The sequence below is a fragment of the Salmo salar genome, chromosome 09, assembly GCF_965601325.2.
Source record: "Salmo salar chromosome 09, fSalSal1, whole genome shotgun sequence".
Taxonomy (NCBI): Eukaryota; Metazoa; Chordata; class Actinopteri; order Salmoniformes; family Salmonidae; genus Salmo; species Salmo salar.
In genome coordinates, this window is record NC_138299.1 from 53,327,375 (window position 1) to 53,351,778 (window position 24,404).

The following is a 24,404-nucleotide window of genomic DNA, read 5'->3' on the forward strand; positions in this document are numbered from 1 at the left end:
ACTAGAGACTAGTAGGCTAGTAGACTAGAGACTAGTAGGCTAGTAGACTAGTAGACTAGAGACTAATAGGCTTGTAGACTAGAGACTAGTAGGCTAGTAGACTAGTAGGCTAGTAGACTAGTAGACTAGAGATTAGTAGACTAGAGACTAGTAGACTAGTAGACTAGAGACTAGGAGACTAGTAGACTACAGACTAGTAGGCTAGTAGACTAGAGACTAGTAGACTAGTAGACTAGAGACTAGTAGACTAGTAGACTAGAGACTAGTAGACTAGTAGACTAGAGATTAGTAGACTAGTAGACTAGAGACCAGAAGACTAGTAGACTAGAGACTAGTAGACTAGAGACTAGTCGACTAGTAGACTACAGACTAGTAGACTAGTAGACAAGTAGACTAGAGGCTAGAAGACTAGTAGACTAGAGACTAGTAGACTAGTAGACTAGAGACTAGTAGACTAGTAGACTAGAGACTAGTAGACTAGTAGACTAGAGATTAGTAGACTAGAAACTAGTAGACTAGTAGACTAGAGATTAGTAGACTAGAGACTAGTAGGCTAGTAGGTTAGTAGGATAGTAGACGAGACTAGTAGACTAGTAGACTAGAGACTAGTAGGCTAGTAGACTAGAGACTAATAGGCTTGTAGACTAGAGACTAGTAGGCTAGTAGACTAGTAGGCTAGTAGACTAGTAGACTAGAGATTAGTAGACTAGAGACTAGTTGACTAGTAGACTAGAGACTAGTAGACAAGTAGACTACAGACTAGTAGGCTAGTAGACTAGAGACTAGTAGACTAGAGACTAGTATACTAGTAGACTAGAGACTAGTAGACTAGTAGACTAGAGATTAGTAGACTAGATAATAGTAGGCTAGTAGGTTAGTAGGCTAGTAGACGAGACTAGTAGACTAGTAGACTAGTAGACTACAGACTAGTAGACTAGTAGACTAGTAGACAAGTAGACTAGAGGCTAGAAGACTAGTAGACTAGAGACTAGTAGACTAGAGACTAGTAGACTAGTAGACTACAGACTAGTAGGCTAGTAGACTAGAGACTAGTAGACTAGTAGACTAGAGACTAGTAGACTAGTAGACTAGAGACTAGTAGACTAGTAGACTAGAGATTAGTAGACTAGAGACTAGTAGACTAGTAGACTAGAGATTAGTAGACTAGAGACTAGTAGGCTAGTAGGTTAGTAGGCTAGTAGACGAGACTAGTAGACTAGTAGACTAGAGACTAGTAGGCTAGTAGACTAGAGACTAATAGGCTTGTAGACTAGAGACTAGTAGGCTAGTAGACTAGTAGGCTAGTAGACTAGTAGACTAGAGATTAGTAGACTAGAGACTAGTAGACTAGTAGACTAGAGACTAGGAGACTAGTAGACTACAGACTAGTAGGCTAGTAGACTAGAGACTAGTAGACTAGTAGACTAGAGACTAGTAGACTAGTAGACTAGAGATTAGTAGACTAGAGACTAGTAGGCTAGTAGGTTAGTAGGCTAGTAGACGAGACTAGTAGACTAGTAGACTAGAGACTAGTAGGCTAGCAGACTAGAGACTAGTAGACTAGTAGACTAGAGACTAGAGACTAGTAGACTAGTAGACCTGTAGACTAGTATACTAGAGACTAGTAGACTAGAGACTAGTAGACTAGTAGACTAGAGACTAGTAGACTAGAGACTAGTAGACTAGTAGACTAGTAGCCTAGAGACTACTAGACTAGAGACTAGTAGACTAGTAGACTAGAGACTATAGACTAGTAGACTAGTAGGCTAGTAGGTTAGTAGGCTAGTAGACAAGACTAGTTGACTAGTAGACTAGAGACTAGTAGTCTAGTAGACTAGAGACTAGTAGGCTAGTAGACGAGACTAGTAGACTAGTAGAATAGAGACTAGTAGACTAGTAGGCTAGTAGACTAGAGGCTAGTAGACTAGAGACTAGTAGACTAGAAGGCTAGTAGACTAGTAGACTAGAGACTAGTAGACTAGAGACTAGAGACTAGTAGGCTAGTAGACTAGTAGGCTAGTAGACTAGAGACTAGTAGACTAGTAGGCTAGTAGGTTAGTAGGCTAGTAGACGAGACTAGTAGACTAGAGACTAGTAGACTAGAGACTAGAGACTAGTAGACTGGAGACTAGAGACTAGAAGACTGGAGACTAGAGACTAGTAGACTAGTAGACTAGAGACTAGAAGACTAGTAGACAAGAGACTAGTAGACTAGAGACTAATAGACTAGTAGACTACAGACTAGTAGACTAGTAGACTGGAGACTAGAGACTAGTAGACTAGTAGACTAGAGACTAATAGACTAGTAGACTACAGACTAGTAGACTAGTAGACTAGAGGCTAGAAGACTAGTAGACTAGAGACTAGTAGACTAGTAGACTAGAGACTAGTAGACTAGTAGACTAGAGATTAGTAGACTAGAGACTAGTAGACTAGAGATTAGTAGACTAGAGACTAGTAGGCTAGTAGATTAGTAGGCTAGTAGACGAGACTAGTGGACTAGTAGACTAGAGACTAGTAGGCTAGTAGACTAGAGACTAGTAGGCTTGTAGACTAGAGACTAGTAGGCTAGTAGACTAGTAGGCTAGTAGACCAGTAGACTAGAGATTAGTAGACTAGAGACTAGTAGGCTAGTAGGTTAGTAGGCTAGTAGACGAGACTAGTAGACTAGTAGACTAGAGACTAGTAGGCTAGTAGACTAGAGACTAGTAGGCTTGTAGACTAGAGACTAGTAGGCTAGTAGGCTAGTAGACTAGTAGGCTAGTAGACTAGTAGACTAGAGACTAGAGACTAGTAGACTAGTAGACTAGAGACTAGTAGACTAGTAGACCTGTAGACTAGTAGACTAGAGACTAGTAGACTAGAGACTAGTAGACTAGTAGACTAGAGACTAGTAGACTAGTAGACTAGAGACTAGTAGACTAGTAGACTAGAGATTAGTAGACTAGAGACTAGTAGACTAGTAGACTAGAGATTAGTAGACTAGAGACTAGTAGACTAGTAGACTAGAGACTAGAGACTAGTAGACTAGTAGGCTAGTAGGTTAGTAGGCTAGTAGACGAGACTAGTGGACTAGTAGACTAGAGACTAGTAGGCTAGTAGACTAGAGACTAGTAGGCTACTAGACTAGAGACTAGTAGGCTAGTAGACTAGTAGACTAGAGACTAGAGACTAGTAGACTAGTAGACTAGTAGACTAGAGACTAGTAGACTAGTAGGCTAGTAGACTAGTAGGCTAGTAGAATAGAGACTAGTAGACTAGTAGGCTAGTAGACTAGAGGCTAGTAGACTAGAGACTAGTAGACTAGTAGGCTAGTAGACTAGAGACTAGTAGACTAGAGACTAGAGACTAGTAGGCTAGTAGACTAGTAGGCTAGTAGACTAGAGACTAGTAGACTAGTAGGCTAGTAGACTAGAGACTAGTAGACTAGTAGGTTAGTAGGCTAGTAGACGAGACTAGTAGACTAGAGACTAGTAGACTGGAGACTAGAGACTAGAAGACTGGAGACTAGAGACTAGTAGACTAGTAGCCTAGAGACTAGTAGACTAGAGACTAGAGACTAGTAGACTAGTAGACTAGAGACTAGAAGACTAGTAGACAATAGACTAGTAGACTAGAGACTAGTAGACTAGTAGACTACAGACTAGTAGACTAGTAGACTGGAGACTAGAGACCAGTAGACTAGTAGACTAGAGACTAGTAGACTAGAGACTAGAAGACTAGTAGACTAGAGACTAGTAGACTAGAGACTAGTCGACTAGTAGACTACAGACTAGTAGACTAGTAGACTAGTAGACTAGAGGCTAGAAGACTACTAGACTAGAGACTAGTAGACTAGAGACTAGTAGACTACAGACTAGTAGGCTAGTAGACTAGAGACTAGTAGACTAGTAAGCTAGCAGACTAGAGACTAGTAGACTAGTAGACTAGTAGACTAGAGACTAGTCGACTAGTAGACTACAGACTAGTAGACTAGTAGACTAGTAGACTAGAGATTAGTAGACTAGAGACTAGTAGGCTAGTAGACTACAGACTAGTAGTCTAGAGATTAGTAGACTAGAGACTAGTAGACTAGAGACTAGTAGACTAGTGGACTAGTAGACTAGTAGACTAGTAGACTAGAGACTAGTAGACTAGTAGACTAGTAGACTAGAGACTAGTAGACTAGTAGACTAGTAGACTAGAGACTATATCTTTATTTTGTCAGGTAGTCCTACTGAGACCTTGGGCTCTTATATAGAGCCTTCGGAAAGTATTCAGACCTTGTGACTTTTTCCATTTTTTTGTTACGTTACAGCCTTACTGTTAAATTGTTTTCCCCCCGCCACTCATCAATCTACACACAATACCACATAATGATGAAGCAAAAACAGGTTTTTAGAAATGTTTACTAATTTATTAAATATATAAAACTGAAAAAACACATTTACTAAAGTATTCAGACCCTTCACTCAGTACTTTGTTGAAGCAGCGAGTCTTCTTGGGTATGACGCTACAAGCTTAGCACACCTGTATTTGGGGAGTTTCTCCCATTCTTCTCTGTAGATCCTCTCAAGCTCTGTCAGGTTGGATGGGAAGCATCACTGCACAGCTATTTTCAGGTCTCTCCAGAGATGTTAGATCGGGTTCAAGTCTGGGCTCTGGCTGGGCCACTCAAGGACATTCAGACACTTGTCCCGAAGCCACTCCTGCGTTGTCTTGGCTGTGTGCTTAGGGTCGTTGTCCTGTTGGAAGGTGAACCTTCACCCCAGTCTGAGGTCCTGAGAGCTCTGGAGCAGGTTTTCATCAAGGATCTCTCTGTACTTTGCTCCGGTCATCTTTGCCTCGATCCTGACTAGTCTCCCAGTCCCTGCTGCTGTAAAACATCCCCACAGCATGATGCTGCCACCACCGTGCTTCATCGTAGGGATGGTGCCAGGTTTCCTCCAGACGCGACGCTTGACATTCAGGCCAAAGAGTTCAATCTTGGTTTAATCAGAGCAGAGAATCTTGTTTCTCATGGTTAGAGAGTCTTTAGGTGCCTTTTGGCAAACTCCAAGCCGGCTGTCATTTGCCTTTTACTGAGGAGTGGCTTCCGCCTGGCCACTCTACCATAAAGGCCTGATTGGTGGAGTGCTGCAAAGATGGTTGTCCTTCTGGAAGGTTCTCCCATCTTCTATTTAAGAATGAGGGAGGCCACTGTGTTCTTAGGGACCTTCAACGCTGCAGAAATGTTTTGGTACCCTTCCCCAGATCTGTATCTCGACACAATCTTGTCTTGGACAATTCCTTCGACCTCATGGCTTTGTTTTTGCTCTGACATGCACTGTCAACTGTGGGACCTTATATAGACAGGTGTGTGCCTTTCCAAATCATGTCCAATCAATTGAATTTACCACGGTGGACTCCAATCAAGTTGTAGAAACATCTCAAGGATGATCAATGGAAACAGGATGCACCAGAGCTCAATTCCGAGTCTCATAGCAAAGGGTCTGAATACTTATGTAAATAAGGTATTTCTGTTTTGTTTTTTTTATAAAAATGTTAAATATCTAAAAACCTGTTTTCGCTTTGTCATTATGGGGTATTATGAATAAGAATAGAATAAGGCTGTAACAAAATGTGGAAAAAGTCAAGGGGTCTGAATACTTTTCCGATGGCTCTGTACAGGTGAGCCCTGAACTACTGAAATTACAGAAATAAACAAGTCAAATAAAAAAAATGCAATCAGAAAGAAAACACGGTCATCATAAACAAACACAATCATCAGTTATAAGGTCCTCAATCTGAATTACCCTAGAGACACCAGAACACCTTCTCCCTCCTCGTCCTCAATTTGAATTACCCTAGAGACACCAGAACACCTTCTCCCTCCTGGTCCTCAATCTGAATTACCCTAGAGACACCAGAATACCTTCTCCCTCCTGGTCCTCAATCTGAATTACCCTAGAGACACCAGAACACCTTCTCCCTCCTGGTCCTCAATCTGAATTACCCTAGAGACACCATAACACCTTCTCCCTCCTGGTCCTCAATCTGAATTACCCTAGAGACACCATAACACCTTCTCCCTCCTGGTCCTCAATCTGAATTACCCTAGAGACACCGTAACACCTTCTCCCTCCTGCTCCACCTCTTCTTCTTCCTTCTCTCTCTACCTTCCCTGTTTTGGAATAGTTTTTATTCTGTACAGGCTACCTTCTTTTCACTCTGTCATTTAGGTTAGTATTGTGGAGTAACTACAATGTTGTTGATCCATCCTCAGTTGTCTCCTATCACAGCCATTTAAACTCTGTAACTGTTTTAAAGTCACCATTGATCTCATGGTGAAATCCCTGAGCGGTTTCCTTCCTCTCCGGCAACTGAGTTAGGAAGGACGCCTGTATCTTTGTAGTGACTAGGTGTATTGATACATCCATCCAAAGTGTAATTAATAACTTCACCGTGCTCAAAGGGATATTCAATGTCTGCTTTTTATTCATTTTTGACCTGTCTACCAATAGGTGCCCTCCCTCAGCGAGGCGTTGGAAAACCTCCCTGGTCTTTGTGGTTGAATCTGTGTTTGAAATTCACTGTTCTACTGAGAGACTTTACCGATAATTGTATGTGTGAGGTACAGAGATGAGGTAGTCATTAAAACATAATGTTAAACACTATTATTGCACACAGAGTGAGTCCATGCAACTGATGTGACTTGTTAAGAAAATTAACTTATTTAGGCTTGATATAACAAAGGGGTTGATTACTTATTGACTCAAGACATTTCAGCTTTTCATTTTTAAATACATTTGTAAACATTTCCGAAAACATAATTCCACTTTTTGACATTATGGGCTATTGTGTGTAGACCAGTGACCCCCCCCCCCCAAAAAAAATCTAAATTTAATCAATTTTAAATTCAGGTTGTAACACAACAAAAATGTGGAGAAAAAAAGTCAAGGGGTGTGAATACTTTCTGAAGACGCTGTACAGCAAGGAGCAACTGAGTTTTTACCATTTCCTTTGACGTGTTATGTACAATAAACAACAGCGTGTGTCTGTGTAGAAATGTTTGTTTGTTTACCTCCTGTTCACGATCCACGGTAGAGCACACTGACTGACTGACACTTCCCGTCACCTCCTCCAGAACGATGTCACCGATGAACTCTAACCTTTTATTTTCTGTGACCTTTAACCTCTCACCTTTACACCCCCCCTCCCCCTTCCACAGCAGCGAGGACCCAAGCCCAAAAAGGTGGTGCACGCTTCACGAACTTCCTCGGTAACAGCGGTCATAATAATAATAATAATAATAATAATGTGGTAACCGTGGTCACCGTAACCGTGGCTCTGAACGGCCTAGCTGCATGGCAACAGGGCGTCAACTCCATATTTCCCCGAAGCCCCCTTCGCTCTCCGATCCATCGTTGTTCTCCCGTCACACCTGTCTGTCTTTGCGTACATGCATGTTTCTGTGAGTGACGGCTCATCCCTGTGAGTGACGGCTCATCCCTGTGAGTGACGGCTCATCCCTGTGAGTGACGGCTCATCCCTGTGAGTGACGGCTCATACCCTCCCTCCTCTGTCCCTCTCTGCAATCCTCAGTCGTCATTGGTTCAAACGTGGTCACCTGTCATGTCGGCTCTTGATGCTGTTTACCCAGTAGCATGTTAACTGATGCTGTTTACCCAGTAGCATGTTAACTGATGCTGTTTACCCAGTAGTATGTTAACTGATGCTGTTTACCCAGTAGCATGTTAACTGATGCTGTTCACCCAGTAGCATGTTAACTGATGCTGTTTACCCAGTAGCATGTTAACTGATGCTGTTTACCCAGTAGCATGTTAACTGGGGCTGTTTACCAGTAGCATGTTAACTGATGCATGTTAACTGATGCTGATGCAATATCTAGACCAGGGGTGATGACCAATATCTAGACCAGGGGTGATGACCCCCCTATCTAGACCAGGGGTGATGACCCCCCTATCTAGACCAGGGGTGATGACCCCCTATATAGACCAGGGGTGGTGACCCCCTATCTAGACCAAGGGTGATGGCCAATATCTAGACCAGGGCTGATGACCCCCCTATCTAGACCAGGGGTGATGGCCAATATCTAGACCAGGGGTGATGATCCCCCTATCTAGACTAGGGGTGATGACCCCCCTATCTAGACCAGGAGTGATGACCCCCCTATCTAGACCAGGGGTGATGACCCCCTATATAGACCAGGGGTGGTGACCCCCTATCTATACCAGGGGTGATGACCAATATCTAGACCAGGGGTGATGGCCAATATCTAGACCAGGGGTGATGACCAATATCTAGACCAGGGGTGATGCCCAATATCTAGACCAGGGGTGATGACCCCACTATCTATACCAGGGGTGATGGCCCCCTATCTATACCAGGGGTGATGACCCCCTATCTAGACCAGGGGTGATGCCCAATATCTAGACCAGGGGTGATGCCCCCCCTATCTAGACCAGGGGTGATGCCCCCCCTATATAGACCAGGGGTGGTGACCCCCTATCTAGACCAAGGGTCATGCCCCCTATCTAGACCAGGGGAGCAGTCAAGGGCTGGTCAGTAGTCACTATATAGGGAACAGGGTGCCATTCTGGTCACAACCAGAGACTCCAGTCAGAGAGGAGAGGCCAGCTCAGAGAGAGAGGAGAGGCCAGCTCAGAGAGAGAGAGAGAGAGAGGAGAGGCCAGCTCAGAGACTCCAGTCAGAGAGGAGAGGCCAGCTCAGAGAGAGAGAGAGAGAGAGAGAGAGAGAGAGGAGAGAGAGAGAGAGAGAGAGAGGAGAGGCCAGCTCAGAGAGAGAGAGAGAGAGAGGAGAGGCCAGCTCAGAGAGAGAGTGAGGAGAGGCCAGCTCAGAGAGAGGAGAGACCAGCTCAGAGAGAGAGAGAAAGGAGAGGCCAGCTCCCTACAGTATGGATTTCCTGTTCTGCTCTTGCGCTCAGCAGCGATGTTATTGGGTGTCCAGATCTGGGTACAAATACTACTTCAAATCTCTCAAATACTTTTATCTTTTGCTGAAGCCTGCCCGGAGTGCCAGAGTTAGCCACTATTCTATTGGTTCCATTGCGCCAGGCAAGCTCAATCACGTCCGGATAAAGTATTCAAAATTAATTTGAATAATATTTGAACCCTGGTCTGGTGTTTACATATTGCTCTCCCAAACAGCCCTCTAGTCTGTGGCCATCTCAGTATGTTACTGAATCCACTAACTGTCTGTCTGAGTCCCTAACCAGCCGTTTTAACATGAGACTCTAGAACACTGTCTGTCTGAGTCCCTAACCTGAGTTCCTAACCAGTTTAACATGAGACTTTATAGAACACTGTTTGTCTGAGTCCCTAACCTGAGTCCCTAACCAGTTTAACATGTGACTCTATAGAACACTGTCTGTCTGAGTCCCTAACCTGAGTCCCTAACCAGTTTAACGTGAGACTCTATCGAACACTGTCTGTCTGAGTCCCTAACCTGAGTCCCTAACCAGTTTAACATGAGACTCTATCGAACACTGTCTGTCTGAGTCCCTAACCTGAGTCCCTAACCAGCAGTTTTAACATGAGACTCTATAGAACACTGTCTGTCTGAGCCTGAGTGTAGAGGAAGTGCAAGTTGTTGTTACTGTCAGCAGTGTTCTGTCTGCTAAGTATCCTGGGGCTGTAAGGACAGTAATCCTACACCTGTATGTCTCTCTGTGGGGGTATCTCTCCATCCCGCCCGGGACACTGACCTCGGATACAGTGACAGTGATTTCACCCTGCTGCTGTTGTTTTAAAAGCAGTAACATGATACCTCCGTCTACCTCTTCTCTCCTCCCTCAGTCCATTCCCTAATTCATCCCTCTCTCTTCCTTCTGGCCATCCCTCCGTCTCCATCTTCTCTTCTCCCTCAGTCTATTCCCTAATTCATCCCCCTCTCTTCCTTCTGGCCATCCCTCCATCTCCATCTTCTCTCCTCCCTCAGTCTATTCCCTAATTCATCCCCCTCTCTTCCTTCTGGCCATCCCTCCATCTCCATCTTCTCTCCTCCCTCAGTCTATTCCCTAATTCATCCCCCTCTCTTCCTTCTGGCCATTACTCCGTCTCCATCTTCTCTCCTCCCTCAGTCTATTCCCTAATTCATCCCCCTCACCTCCTTCTGGCCATCCCTCCATCTCCATCTTCTCTCCTCCCTGAGAGAGAGACTCTTAGTGTTACATTTTTAAAGAGAACAGATTTTCCCCCTGCGCTTTGGTAATGGATATACAGACTTTAGTCTGCTCTGGCCCAGTAACCTAGACTAGATACACCCAGACTTTAGTCTGCTCTGGCCCAGTAACCTAGACTAGATTCACCCAGACTTTAGTCTGCTCTGGCCCAGTAACCTAGACTAGATTCACCCAGACTTTAGTCTGCTCTCGCCCAGTAACCTAGACTAGATTCACCCAGACTTTAGTCTGCTCTGGCCCAGTAACCTAGACTAGATACACCCAGACTACAGTCTGCTCTGGCCCAGTAACCTAGACTAGATTCACCCAAAGACTTTAGTCTGCTCTGGCCCAGTAACCTAGACTAGATTCACCCAAAGACTTTAGTCTGCTCTGGCCCAGTAACCTAGACTAGATTCACCCAGACTTTAGTCTGCTCTGGCCCAGTAACCTAGACTAGATTCACCCAAAGACTTTAGTCTGCTCTGGCCCAGTAACCTAGACTAGATTCACCCAGACTTTAGTCTGCTCTGGCCCAGTAACCTAGACTAGACACACCCAGACTTTAGTCTGCTCTGGCCCAGTAACCTAGACTAGACACACCCAGACTTTAGTCTGCTCTGGCCCAGTAACCTAGACTAGACACACCCAGACTTTAGTCTGCTCTGGCCCAGTAATCTATCCCTCCCCTCCTCCTCTATCCCTCCTCTACTCTACCTTCAATACATCACCTTCCCCCTCCTCTACCCTCCCTTCAATACATCACCTTCCCCCTCCTCTACCCTCCCTTCAATACATCACCTTCCCCCTCCTCTACCCTCCCTTCAATACATCACCTTCCCTTCAATACATCACCTTACCCCTCCTCTACCCTTCCCTTCAATACATCACCTTCCCCCTCCTCTACACTCCCTTCAATACATCACCTTCCCCCTCCTCTACCCTTCCCTTCAATACATCACCTTCCCCCTCCTCTACCCTCCCTTCAATACATCACCATCCCCCTCCTCCACCCTCCCTTCAATACATCACCTTCCCCCTCCTCTACCCTCCCTTCAATACATCACCTTCCCCCTCCTCTACCCTCCCTTCAATACATCACCTTACCCCTCCTCTACCCTCCCTTCAATACATCACCTTCCCCTCCTCTACCCTCTCTCCTCCTGCTCTTCACCTCTCTCCTCCTTCCCCTCTCTCCATCTCTCTCCTCCTTCCCCTCTCTCCATCTCTCTCCTCCTGCTCTTCACCTCTCTCCTCCTTCCCCCTCTCTCCATCTCTCTCCTCCTGCTCTTCACCTCTCTCCTCCTTCCCCTCTCTCCATCTCTCTCTTCCTGCTCTTCACCTCTCTCCTCCCTCCCCTCTCTCCATCTCTCTCCTCCTGCTCTTCACCTCTCTCCTCGCTATCCCTCACTCCATCTCCCTCTTCCTGTCCTTCACCTCTCTCCTCTTTCCCCTCTCTCCACCTCCCTCCTCCTGCTCTTCACCTCTCTCCTCACTACCCCTCACTCCATCTCCCTCTTCCTGCTCTTCACCTCTCTCCTCCTTCCCCTCTCTCCACCTCTCTCCTCCTGCTCTTCACCTCTCTCCTCGCTACCCCTCACTCCATCTCCCTCTTCCTGCTCTTCGCCTCTCTCCTCCTTCCCCTCTCTCCACCTCTCTCCTCCTGCTCTTCACCTCTCTCCTCGCTACCCCTCACTCCATCTCCCTCTTCCTGCTCTTCACCTCTCTCCTCCTTCCCCTCTCTCCACCTCTCTCCTCCTGCTCTTCACCTCTCTCCTCCTCCCTCTTCTCTGTACATCTATCTGGGAGGGGGTAGAGTAATGATGTAATGTATGAGCAGGGTAGTGGTTGGCAGATCACCATGAACACAAGAGGAGAGAGAGAGAGAAAGAGAGAGAGAGAGAGAGAGAGAGAGAGAGAGAAAGGGAGGGACACAGAGAGCAGGAGAGAGAAAGAGAGTGAGTGAGAGAGAGAAAGGGAGGGACACAGAGAGCAGGAGAGAGAAAGAGAGAGAAAGGGAGGGACATAGAGAGCAGGAGAGAGAAAGACAGAGATCGGGAGGGACAGAGAGAGCAGGAGAGAGAAAGCGAGAGAAAGGGAGGGACACAGAGAGCAGGAGAGAGAAAGAGAGTGAGTGAGAGAGAGAAAGGGAGGGACACAGAGAGCAGGAGAGCGACAGAGAGAGAGCCGGAGAGGGGAGGTTTCTCTGTGTGAACAGAACAGAGAGGTGGATGGTGAACAGAACAGAGTTAGCTTTTGCATCACAGTAGGATGCCAGATCAGAGAGCGAGAGAGAATTAATCAGACAGAGAAGAGGGAAGGTCTGAGGAAGGATACTATACAATCTGGCAACCCTGCAGAGCAGAGTCGAAGCGTTGTGATTATACGACTGGCAACCCAACCCCCGTAACACGGATGGATCAGAAAGGACTATACGGAAAGGTTTATAGAGGGGCTGGCTGCGAGAAAACAGAAAGGAGCCTGATCTGTGGCCATTTGCACCAGCTGCAGCTTCCTTCCCCCTGTCGGAGCTGAACAGAGCTGCTACTGCCTGCTGTCTGTTGGTTGTCTGTCTGCCTACCTCACTGACTGGCCGTCTGACCGTCTGTGGCTGTCTGTCTGACCGTCTGTGGCTGTCCGTCTGTCTGACCGTCTATGTGCTCTCACAATGGCACTGTGTAACTGAGTGTCTCTCATCCTAGTGTGTGTGTGTGACTGTGTGTGTGTGTGTGACCGTGTGTGTGTGTGTGTGTGTGTGTGTCTGTGTGTGTCTTCTTCTCTTGCCAATATGATGAGACAGACTCCTGCCCCCAGGAAGGTACAGAGCACCATCTGATGATGTTTATTATGGGATGTTGTTGTCGTTGTCGTCATCTTTTAGTTGGTCAATTTGTGTTGGCAGAGCTGTGATCTAGATAGGTGCTTAATCCATACCTCATTTCATTAGGGGACTATGTAAACGTGTCTGTTTTGATATTGTTGGTGTATAATTATCTGCCAATATAGAATATAGTTCTAGGTTATGTTAACAGCTCATTAGCATATGTTAACAGCTCATGAATTAGTGCGGGTTGATAGGTGTGTTTGGATCAATTCCAGTCAATTCAGGAAGTACGCTGACATTTCAGATCAATGCCAGTCAATTCAGGAAGTACACCGACATTTCAGATCAATGCCAGTCAATTCAGGAAGTACACCGACATTTCAGATCAATGCCAGTCAATTCAGGAAGTACACTGACATTTCAGATCAATGCCGGTCAATTCAGGAAGTACACCGACATTTCAGATCAATGCCAGTCAATTCAGAAGGTACACCGACATTTCAGATCAATTCCAGTCAATTCAGAAAGTACACCGACATTTCAGATCAATGCCAGTCAATTCAGGAAGTACACCGACATTTCAGATCAATTCCAGTCAATTCAGGAAGTACACCGACATTTCAGATCAATGCCAGTCAATTCAGGAAGTACACCGACATTTCAGTGCTTCAATGTTTTTCAATTAGGAAATGTTCAAATTACAATTTGGTTAACTTTCTGAATTGACTGGAGTTTAAATGGAATTGACCCCAACCCCGATGCCACAGTTCATAATTCATAGAGGCTTCTAATGATTACATTTTAGTAATTTAGTAATTACATCTGATTCAGACTGACTTACAGTGACTTACAAACTGTTTTATAATCGACCAATTAACATACCAGTCCATAATACGACCTAACTGTTTTATAAGAGTTTTGTTGGAGAGACAGCTATTTTTTGTTTGTGTGTCATTATTTCATATAAAGAGGAGGACATTTGCCTCACTTTGACATCCTATCGTCTAAGATACAGTAGCACTAGACACGAGACGTGGACCAGGTCAAAAGCGTCGGCCGTAGAGAGGTGACGGTTCATTGGGCCCTGTAGTCGTATTAACCTGAAGGATGGATTCTATCTTCCTCCTGATCGACAACGCTCTTCAGCTGCCCTGATTCTACTACACTCTTAGAAAAAAAAGGAGCCATGTTGAATTTGAAAGGGGTCTACGGCTGTCCCTATAGGATAACTTGTTGAAGGAACCCTTTTTGGTTCCAGGTAGAACCCTTTTGGTTCCAGGTAGAACCCTTTTGGTTCCAGGTAGAACCCTTTTGGTTCCAGGGAGAACTCTTTTTGGTTCCAGGTAGAACTCTTTTGGTTCCAGGTAGAACCCTTTTTGGTTCCAGGTAGAACCCTCTGTTGAAAGGCTTTCTCATGGAACCCAAAAGAGTTCTACCTGGAACCAAAAGAGTTCTACCTGGAACCAAAATAGTTCTACCTGGAACCAAAAGGGTTCTACCTGGAACCAAAAGAGTTCTACCTGGAACCAAAAGAGTTCTACCAAAAGAGTTCTACCTGGAACCAAAAAAGGGTTCCCCTATTGTGACAGCCGAAGAACCCTTTTTTTTCTACCAGTGTAGTGATCTAACTAAATCCCATCAGTGGGGTCAGAGTAGTTAGGGTTAAGGTTCACTCCCTCTCGTCTGTATCAGACATGTTGTTTCACCCTCCGGACACAATGCAGTCATTAATCAGAAAGACGCTGGTGGTACCAGCCATTTATCAGATAGACTCTGTCTCTGTCTCTTTGTCTTTGTCTCTTCGTCTCTCTGAGGTTGAACTATGTGTGGCCAGAGACCAACAGCCAGACACAGAGGCTTTCAGGAGGAATGTTAGAACAAGAGGCACTCTAGCTCAGCGAACAATCGCCAAGAAAAATATCAGTGTGGTGACCTGTTTATCCTGCTATAACCTGTTCATCCTGCTATAACCTGTTCATCCTGCTATAACCTGTTCATCCTGCTATAACCTGTTCATCCTGCTATGACCTGTTCATCCTGCTATGACCTGTTCATCCTGCTATAACCTGTTCATCCTGCTATGACCTGTTCATCCTGCTATGACCTGTTCATCCTGCTATAACCTGTTCATCCTGCTATAACCTGTTCATCCTGCTATGACCTGTTCATCCTGCTATGACCTGTTCATCCTGCTATGACCTGTTCATCCTGCTATGACCTGTTCATCCTGCTATAACCTGTTCATCCTGCTATAACCTGTTCATCCTGCTATGACCTGTTCATCCTGCTATAACCTGTTCATCCTGCTATGACCTGTTCATCCTGCTATAACCTGTTCATCCTGCTATGACCTATTCATCCTGCTATGACCTGTTCATCCTGCTATGACCTGTTCATCCTGCTATGACCTGTTCATCCTGCTATGACCTGTTCATCCTGCTATAACCTGTTCATCCTGCTATAACCTGTTCATCCTGCTATAACCTGTTCATCCTGCTATGACCTGTTCATCCTGCTATGACCTGTTAATCCTGCTATAACCTGTTCATCCTGCTATAACCTGTTCATCCTGCTATAACCTGTTCATCCTGCTATGACCTGTTCATCCTGCTATGACCTGTTCATCCTGCTATAACCTGTTCATCCTGCTATAACCTGTTCATCCTGCTATGACCTGTTCATCCTGCTATGACCTGTTCATCCTGCTATGACCTGTTCATCCTGCTATAACCTGTTCATCCTGCTATGACCTGTTCATCTTGCTATAACCTATTCATCCTGCTATGACCTGTTCATCCTGCTATGACCTGTTCATCCTGCTGTAACCTGTTCATCCTGCTATGACCTGTTCATCCTGCTATAACCTGTTCATCCTGCTATAACCTGTTCATCCTGCTATAACCTGTTCAGTTGTCTTGCGGTGGAGAAGTTCCCTTGTAGAACAACTCAGAAGATGACGAATGGCAGTGTTATGCTTTAGACGACATGTGATGTGGTTGTCAGAAAGTGGCGATGAAGGACTTCCTGTCTTGTCCTCATCAGCTGATCTGACTGTATGAGTTATATCTGGTTTCAGCATGCCACTAACCCTTCTGATGGTGCCTTTTCTCTCCTCTCTCCTCCTCTCTCTTCCTCTCCTATCTCTTCCTCTCCTCTCTCTCCTGTCTCTTCCTCTCCAATCGTCTCCTAACCTCTCCTCTCTCTTCCTCTCCTAACCTCTCCTCTCTCTTCATCTCTCTTCCTCTCCTGTCTCTTCCTCTCCTCTCGCTTCCTGTCTCTTCCTCTCCTAACCTCTCCTCTCTCTTCCTCTCCTATCTCTTCCTATCCTAACCTCTCCTCTCTCTTCCTCTCCTCTGATCCCTCCTTCTCCTCTCCAATCCTCTCCTGTCTTCCTCTCCTCTCTCTCTTCCTCTCCAATCCTCTCCTGTCTTCCTCTCTAATCCTCTCCTCTCTCTCTTCCTCTCCTCTCTGTTCCCTCCTCCAATCCTCTCCTGTCTTCCTCTTCAATCCTCACCTCCTCTCTCTCTTCCTTTTCAATTCTCACCTCTCCCTTCCTCTCCTCACCTCCTCTCTCTCTTCCTCTCAATGATATTCTCCTCTCTGTTCCTCCTCTGTTTTCCCATCCAATCATCTCCTCCATCTTCCTCTCCTCTTTCTTTATTCCTCTCCTCTCCCCTCCTCATCTCTCCCTTTCTCTTATCACCAATCCTCCCCTCTCTCTCATCCTGTCCTCTCTCTTCCTCTCCCCTCTTCTCTTCTGCTCCACTCCCATCATCTCCTCTCTTCCTCTTCTCTACCCTCCTCTCCTCTACCTTCCTCTTCCTCTCTTCTCCTCTTCTCCTCTCCCTTCCTCTTCCTCTCTTCTCCTCTCCTCTCATGTCCTCTCCACTACTCTTCAGACTACGGCCAGAAGGCCCAAGGTGAGCCCAATCAGCTACAGAGGCATTTTGTTCCTTATCTTCTTGAGTGAACTCAGTCTTTTTTTCACTTCTATGTTTTTCAAATTTTTCTTTCTTTCTTTCCTTTCTTTATATATATATATATATATATATATATATATATATATATATATATTGTAACTCATAACTAATATTTTTCTTACATAGGTCTGTATTAATCCATCTGTCCTCTGGTGAATGTCAGAAGCTTTGCCAGACATTATATTTTCTATACCAAATATCACAGTGAACATTCCTTCTCATTCCACTTGATTCCAATGTTTCAGTGTTTGTCTCGTCCCCAGTGTCTAACCCCTTGTTGGGGACATGGTGGTCTAACCCTCATCTCTCTCTCCTCCTCTCTCCTCCTCTCTCCTTCCTCTCTCTTCCTTTCTCATCCTCTCTCCTCCTCTCTCCTCCTCTCTCTTCCTCTCTCCTCCTCTCTCCTCCTCTCTCCTCCCTCTCTCTTCCTTTCTCCTCCTCTCTCCTCCTCTCCCTCTCTCTTCCTTTCTCCTCTCTCTCTCTTCCTTTCTCCTCTCTCTCTCTCTCTCTCTCTCTCTCTCTCTCTCTCTCTCTCTCTCTCTCTCTCTCTCCAGCCCAGCCGTCCTGCGGGAACCGGGGCCTCCAAGGCGGGGCCCTCTGGGTCTGTGTCTGCCTCGGCTGGAGAGATGAGCAGTAGCGAGCCTTCCACCCCGGCACAGACCCCCCTGGGGGCCCCCATTATCCCCACACCCGGGGGGCTCCTCTCCCCTTCAGCCCCCCCACCTCCACTCCCCAGCAAGGTACAGTGGATTACTAACTGTACTGTATGGCCCACTGTGATACTGGAGTGATGTAATACCCTCAGGTATAATGACACAGTAAACACGAGCTGTTCTTCCTCATTTTGTCAGTTTAGTGCTTAGGGGAATGTTAACAGGTGTACTGTCTTGGGTTAGACGTGTACAATATATAGCAAGCCATATAATTTTTTATTTTCTTTTATTATTTTACCCCTTTTTTTCCCACAATTTCGTGGTATTCAATTGGTAGTAGTTACAGTCTTGTCTCATCGCTGCAACTCCCGTACGGACTCGGAGAGGCGAAGGTCGAGAGCCGCGTGTCCTCTGAAACACGATCCCAACCAAACCGCACTGCTTCTTGACACAACACACATCCAACCCGGAAGCCAGCCGCACCAATGTGTCGGAGGAAAACACCGTACACCTGGCGACCTGGTCAGTGTGCACTGCGCCCGGCCCGCCACAGGAGTCGCTAGCGCACGATGGGACAAGAACATCCCTGCCGTCCCCTAACCCGGACGACGCTGGGCCAAATGTGCGCCGCCCCCATGGTGTCTAAGTGTGTTACGTTAGCTATACTCTGTAGTACATGTGTCGGATTTTAATATGACCCGTTTCATCGCAGGCCGGATTTGAATAAATATTTAACCAGTGAATAATGGCCACCAGTGGGCAGCTGGAAGCAGTGTCTTTAGGCTACAGTATAACAGTGCAGTACTGTATCTAGGGGGCTGCGGTAAAAAAGGGGAAAGGCTCTACAAACCAATCGTCCTCATACCATCAGGTATCGAAGTATTTACACGGCTTGCAAAAAGCATTATGAACTTCCCGTAGCGCAGTGGTCTGAGCAGCACAGTCGGAGCGTCATGGAGTTCACACCCAGTGGTGTGCAATATTTATGACACCTTGTGTGGACTTTCATTCAAGTTTATTCAAGTTTATTCAAGGTTACTGCCATTTGGAATGAGATTTGAAGGCAGCATCACTTGATAACGCGTTTTACATTCTACCGAGCACCAGACATTTGTAGCCACATTATAGCAAATTCAGTGAACTACTATCGCAAAAATAAATATAAATATCTCTCACGAATAACAAGTAAACAAGTAACATAATCGATCTCCTCACTACCTGTTAATGAATGAAGTTGACAGCGATCAGAATAATGATCATACGGTATAGGATCCTCTCACACGTTGCTGGTTTTACTGCTGCATCGTTGTGGACATGACAGGTGAGCTTCCTTACAAATATCTTCACATCTTTTTCTTCTTTCGATAGTTAAATAAGTTATTTAACCGGCTGTTTAAGAAAGACTAATAGCCAGATTAGTGGTGTTTCACTGTGTAGCTAATGTTACATTAGAATAGCTGTTTTTGTGATTCATCCATACGAATTTCAGACCCGTGTGTACTATAAAATGACAACGATGTTCATGATTAAAAAAAATAATCCGTTGATAAACTAATATTAAAACATTTTACATTTTAGCAGACGCTCTTATCCAGAGCAACTTACAGTAGTGAATGCATACATTTCATACATTTTCTTTCCTGGACTGGTCCCCCGTGGGAATCGAACCCACAACCCTGGCGTTGCAAACACCATGCTCTACCAACTGAGCCATACAAGGTTAATATGATGCAATTTAACTAAATTAGAACGCTGTTTCTTCCTAATGTGAACTAAATGCATTGGATACAAGACAAATACTGTCATGTGATGAAGGATAACTTGTCCAATATAATTATATGCATGCATAGCAAACAAGAACATTCAGTACCGTTCAAAAGTTTAGGGAGTCACTTAGAAAATGTCCTTGTTTTTGAAAGAAAAGCTATTTTTTTTGGTCAATTTTTTTTAAATAACATCAAATTGATCAGAAATACAAGTGTAGATATTGTTAATGTTGTAAATGTTGTACATGACTATTGTAGCTGGAAACGGATGATTTTTTTTTAATGGATTATTGAAAATACCAAGACGACATTGAATGTTCCTGAGTGATCTAGTTACAGTTTTTACATAAATCTGCTTGAAAATCTACGGCAAGACTTGAAAATGGCTGTCTAGCAAATGATCAACAACAAAGTTGACAGAGCTTGAAGAATTTAAAGAATAATGTGCAAATATTGTGAAAATATTATACAATCCAGGTGTGGAAAGCTCTTAGAGAATTACCCAGAAAGACTCACAGCTCTTAGAGAATTACCCAGAAAGACTCACAGCTCTTAGAGAATTACCCAGAAAGACTCACAGCTCTTATAGACTTACACAGAAAGACTCACAGCTCTTAGAGACTTACCCAGAAAGACTCACAGCTCTTATAGACTTACCCAGAAAGACTCACAGCTCTTAGAGAATTACCCAGAAAGACTCACATGTGTAATCACTGCAAAAGGTGATTCTAACATATATTTCCAATTTTTTTTTCATTTTCAATAAATTTGCAAACATTTCTAAAAAACATATTTTCACTTTGTCATTATAGGATATTGTCTGTAGATGGCTGAGGGGGGGAAAAAATCAATTTAAATCCATTTTGAATTCAACACATTAAATGGTGGAATAAATCAATAGGTATAAATATTTTCTGAAGGCGTTGAATATCTCTGACAAAGTGAGAACTTAATCTCTCTCTCAAACCCGTGAATTAATGTGAGGCCAGAGATTTTTAAGAGAGATATTAATCTGTTTTGTGAGATTGTGATGACTGTAGACTTTAATACTAACATCACCAATCTGAGGTAATAAAGGAAGTGTATTTACCATAACTAATTATTTGTGTGTGCTGAAAATATTAGTCTGAGTAATAAATATAGTGACACCATTCTGTGTTCACCAGGAAATTAGCATAATAAATATTATAATATGTAAATCCAGGCTGTATCACATCCGGCCGTGATTGGGAGTCCCGTAGGAGCGGCGCACAATTGGCCCAGCATCGTTTGGGTTTGGCCGGTGTAGGCCGTCATTGTAAATAAGAATTTGTTCTTACCTGACTTGCCTAGTTAAATTAAGGTTAAATAAAGGTTCAATCATTTAAACAATTATAATAATAATACATGATAGTAAATCCACATTTTTACAACAATGACATCATCTAGTAAGAAAAAAACAAAAACAATTCTCCAGACGCTCCTAACATGCTGACCAGACCACTCTCACGCAGGTTGAAATATCAAAACCAACTCTGAACCAACTATATTAATTTTGGGGACAGGTCAAAAAAGCATTAAGCATTCATGGAAATTTAGCTAGTTAGCTTGATGTTGCTAGCTAATTTGTCCTGGGATATTAACATTGAGTTGTTATTTTACCTGAAATGCACAAGGTCCTCTACTCCGATAATTAATCCTCAGATAAAACAATAAACCGAGTTCGTTTCTAGTAATCTCTCCTTCTTCTTCTATGGACTTTATATGGCGGTTGGCAACCAACTTTAAGGTGCATTACCACCACCAACTGGACTGGAGTGTGGACCACAGTTCATCTTCCAATCACCCACGTGGGTATATGCTCCTAAAAACCAATGAGGAGATGGGAGAGGCGGGACTTCAAGCGTCACAAATAGAACCTATTTTAGCGCCTGGCTACGCAATGATTGAATAGCATGTATGTGTACATTTATTTTGCGACATGAGCGGTGTGGTCACTACGTCAGGGTCTGTACAGAACCGCCTCAATTCGTCGGGGGCATTGACTCTACACGGTGTCAAAAGCGTTCCACAGGGATGCTGATCCATGTTGATTCCAATGCTTCCCACAGTTGTGTCAAGTTGGCTGGATGTTCTTTGGGTGGTGGACCATTCTTGATACACACAGGAAACTGTTGAGGGTGAAAATCCCAGCAGCGTTGCAGTTCTTGACACAAACAGGTGCGCCTGGCACCTACTACCAAATCAAATTGATTTATATATCAAATCAAATCAAATGTATTTATATAGCCCTTCTGCTGATATCTCAAAGTGCTGTACAGAAACCCAGCCTAAAACCCCAAACAGCAAGCAATGCAGGTGTAGAAGTACGATGGTTTTCATAGCCGATCATTGAGAGTATCTCTACCGCTCTTGCTGTCTCTAGAGAGCTGAAAACAGCAGGTCTGGGACAGGTAGCACGTACAGTGAACAGGTCAGGGTTCCATAGCCTCAGGCAGAACAGTTGAAACTGGAGCAGCAGCACGGCCAGGTGGACTGGGGACAGCAAGGAGTCATCATGCCAGGTAGTCCTGAGGCATGGTCCTAGGGCTCAGGTCCTCCGAGAGAGAGAGAGAAAGAAAGAAAGAAAGAAAGAAAGAAAGAAAGAAAGAAAGAAAGAAAGAAAGAAAGAAAGAAGAAAGAAAGAAAGAGAGAAAGAGAGAATTAGAGAGAGTATACTTAAATTCACACAGGACACTGGATAAGACAGATATAACAGACTGACCCTAGCCCCCCGACACATAAACTACTGCAGCATAAATACTGGAGGCTGAGACAGGAAAGGTCAGGAGACACTGTGGCCCCATCCGATGATACCCCCGGACATGGCCAAACAGGCAGGATATAACCCCACCCACTTTGCCAAAGCACAGCCCCCACACCACTAAAGGGATAACTTCAACCACCAACTTACCATCCTGAGATAAGGCTGAGTATAGCCCACGAAGATCTCCCCCATGGCACGAACCCGAGGGGGGCGCCAACGCAGACAGGAAGACCATGTCAGTGACTCAACCCACTCAAGTGACGCACCCCTCCTAGGGACGGCATGGAAGAGCACCAGTAAGCCAGTGACTCAGCCCCTGTAATAGGGTTAGAGGCAGAGAATCCCAGTGGAGAGAGGGGAACCGGCCAGGCAGAGACAGCAAGGGCTGTTCGTTGCTCCAGAGCCTTTCCGTTCACCTTCACAGTCCTGGGCCAGACTACACTCAATCATATGACCTACTGAAGAGATGAGTCTTCAATAAAGACTTAAAGGTTGAGACCGAGTCTGCGTCTCTCACATGGGTAGGCAGACCATTCCATAAAAATGGAGCTCTATAGGAGAAAGCCCTGCCTCCAGCTGTTTGCTTAGAAATTCTAGGGACAATTAGGAGGCCTGTGTCTTGTGACCGTAGCGTACGTGTAGGTATGTACGGCAGGACCAAATCAGAAAGACAGGTAGGAGCAAGCCCATGTAATGCTTTGTAGGTTAGCAGTAAAACCTTGAAATCAGCCCTTGCCATAACAGGAAGCCAGTGTAGGGAGGCTAGCACTGGAATAATATGATCAAATGTTTTGGTTCTAGTCAGGATTCTAGCAGCTGTATTTAGCACTAACTGAAGCCGGGAAGTAGAGCATTGCAGTAGACTAACCTACAAAAGCATGGATTAAAAAAGCATGGATACATTTTTCTGCATTCTTTTTGGACAGAGAGTTTCTGATTTTTGCAATGTTACGTAGATGGAAAAAAGCTGTCCTTGAAACAGTCTTGATATTTTCGTCAAAAGAGAGATCAGACACATTTTAACATCTTGACCATGTTCTGTTATAATATCCACCCGGCACAGCCAGAAGAGGACTGGCCACCCCTCATTGCCTGGTTCCTCTCTAGGTTTCTTCCTAGGTTTTTGGCCTTTCTAGGGAGTTTTTCCTAGGGAGTTTTTCCTAGCCACCGTCCTTCTTTCACATGCATTGCTTGCTGTTTGGGGTTTTAGGCTGGGTTTCTGTACAGCACTTTGAGATATCAGCTGATGTACGAAGGGCTATATAAATACATTTGATTTGATTTGATTTGATCAGGGTCCAGAGTAACGCCGAGGTCCTTCACAGTTTTATTTGAGACGACTGTACAACCATCAAGATTAATTGTCAGATTCAACAGAAGATCTCTTTGTTTCTTGGGACCTAGAACAAGCATCTCTGTTTTGTCCGAGTTTAACTTCTCTAGGGCCGGCGCACTACAGTATTACTGACACTTTTAGTGAGTTTGGTACACATCCGGTGGATAGAGAGCCGTTTATTATGCTCAACATAAGAGGCCCAAGCACAGGAAGCAGCTCTTTCAGTAGTTTAGTTGGAATAGGATCCAGTATGCAGCTTGAAGGTTTAGAGGCCCTCCTATGTTACTATTTTCATCATTGTGTCAAGGGATATAGTATTAAAAAACTTGAGTGTCTCCCTTGATCCTAGGTCCTGGCAGAGTTGTGCAGACTCAGGACAACTGAGCTTTGGAGGAATAGGCAGATTTAAAGAGGAGTCCGTAATTTCCTTTCTAATGATCATGATCTTTTTCTCAAAGAAGTTCATGAATTTATTACTGCTGAAGTGAAAGCCATCCTCTCTTGGGGAATGCTGCTTTTTAGTTAGCTTTGCGACAGTATCAAAAAGACATTTCGGATTGTTCTTATTTTCCTCAATTAAGTTGGAAAAATAGGATGATCGAGCAGCAGTGAGGGCTCTTCGATACTGCACGGTACTGTCTTTCCAAGCTAGTCGGAAGACTTCCAGTTTGGTGTGGCGCCATTTCCGTTCCAATTTTCTGGAAGCTTGCTTCAGAGCTCGGGTATTTTCTGTATACCAGGGTGTTAGTTTCTTATGCCAAATGTTTTTAGGGGTGCAACTGCATCTAGGGTATTGTGCAAGGTTAAATTGAGGTCCTCAGTTAGGTGGTTGACGTCCTTGGGTAGGCAGAGGGAGTCTGGAAGGGCATCAAGGAATGTTTGGGTTGTCTGAGAATTT

General features: G+C 44.6%; 1 protein-coding gene across 1 annotated transcript in view; it reads left to right on the plus strand.

Moving 5' to 3' along the window:
- Positions 1–24,404, plus strand: part of LOC106611399 (dynactin subunit 1) — a gene marked incomplete at its 3' end in the record, with an annotated part of 283,242 nt that overhangs the window by 179,419 nt on the left and 79,419 nt on the right. Inside the window, exons 5-8 of the mRNA XM_082955503.1 lie at positions 7,190–7,240; positions 12,963–12,980; positions 16,886–16,906; positions 17,521–17,706. Coding sequence (XP_082811629.1) covers positions 7,190–7,240; positions 12,963–12,980; positions 16,886–16,906; positions 17,521–17,706 — 276 coding nt within the window. The remainder of the gene's footprint in view (positions 1–7,189; positions 7,241–12,962; positions 12,981–16,885; positions 16,907–17,520; positions 17,707–24,404) is intronic.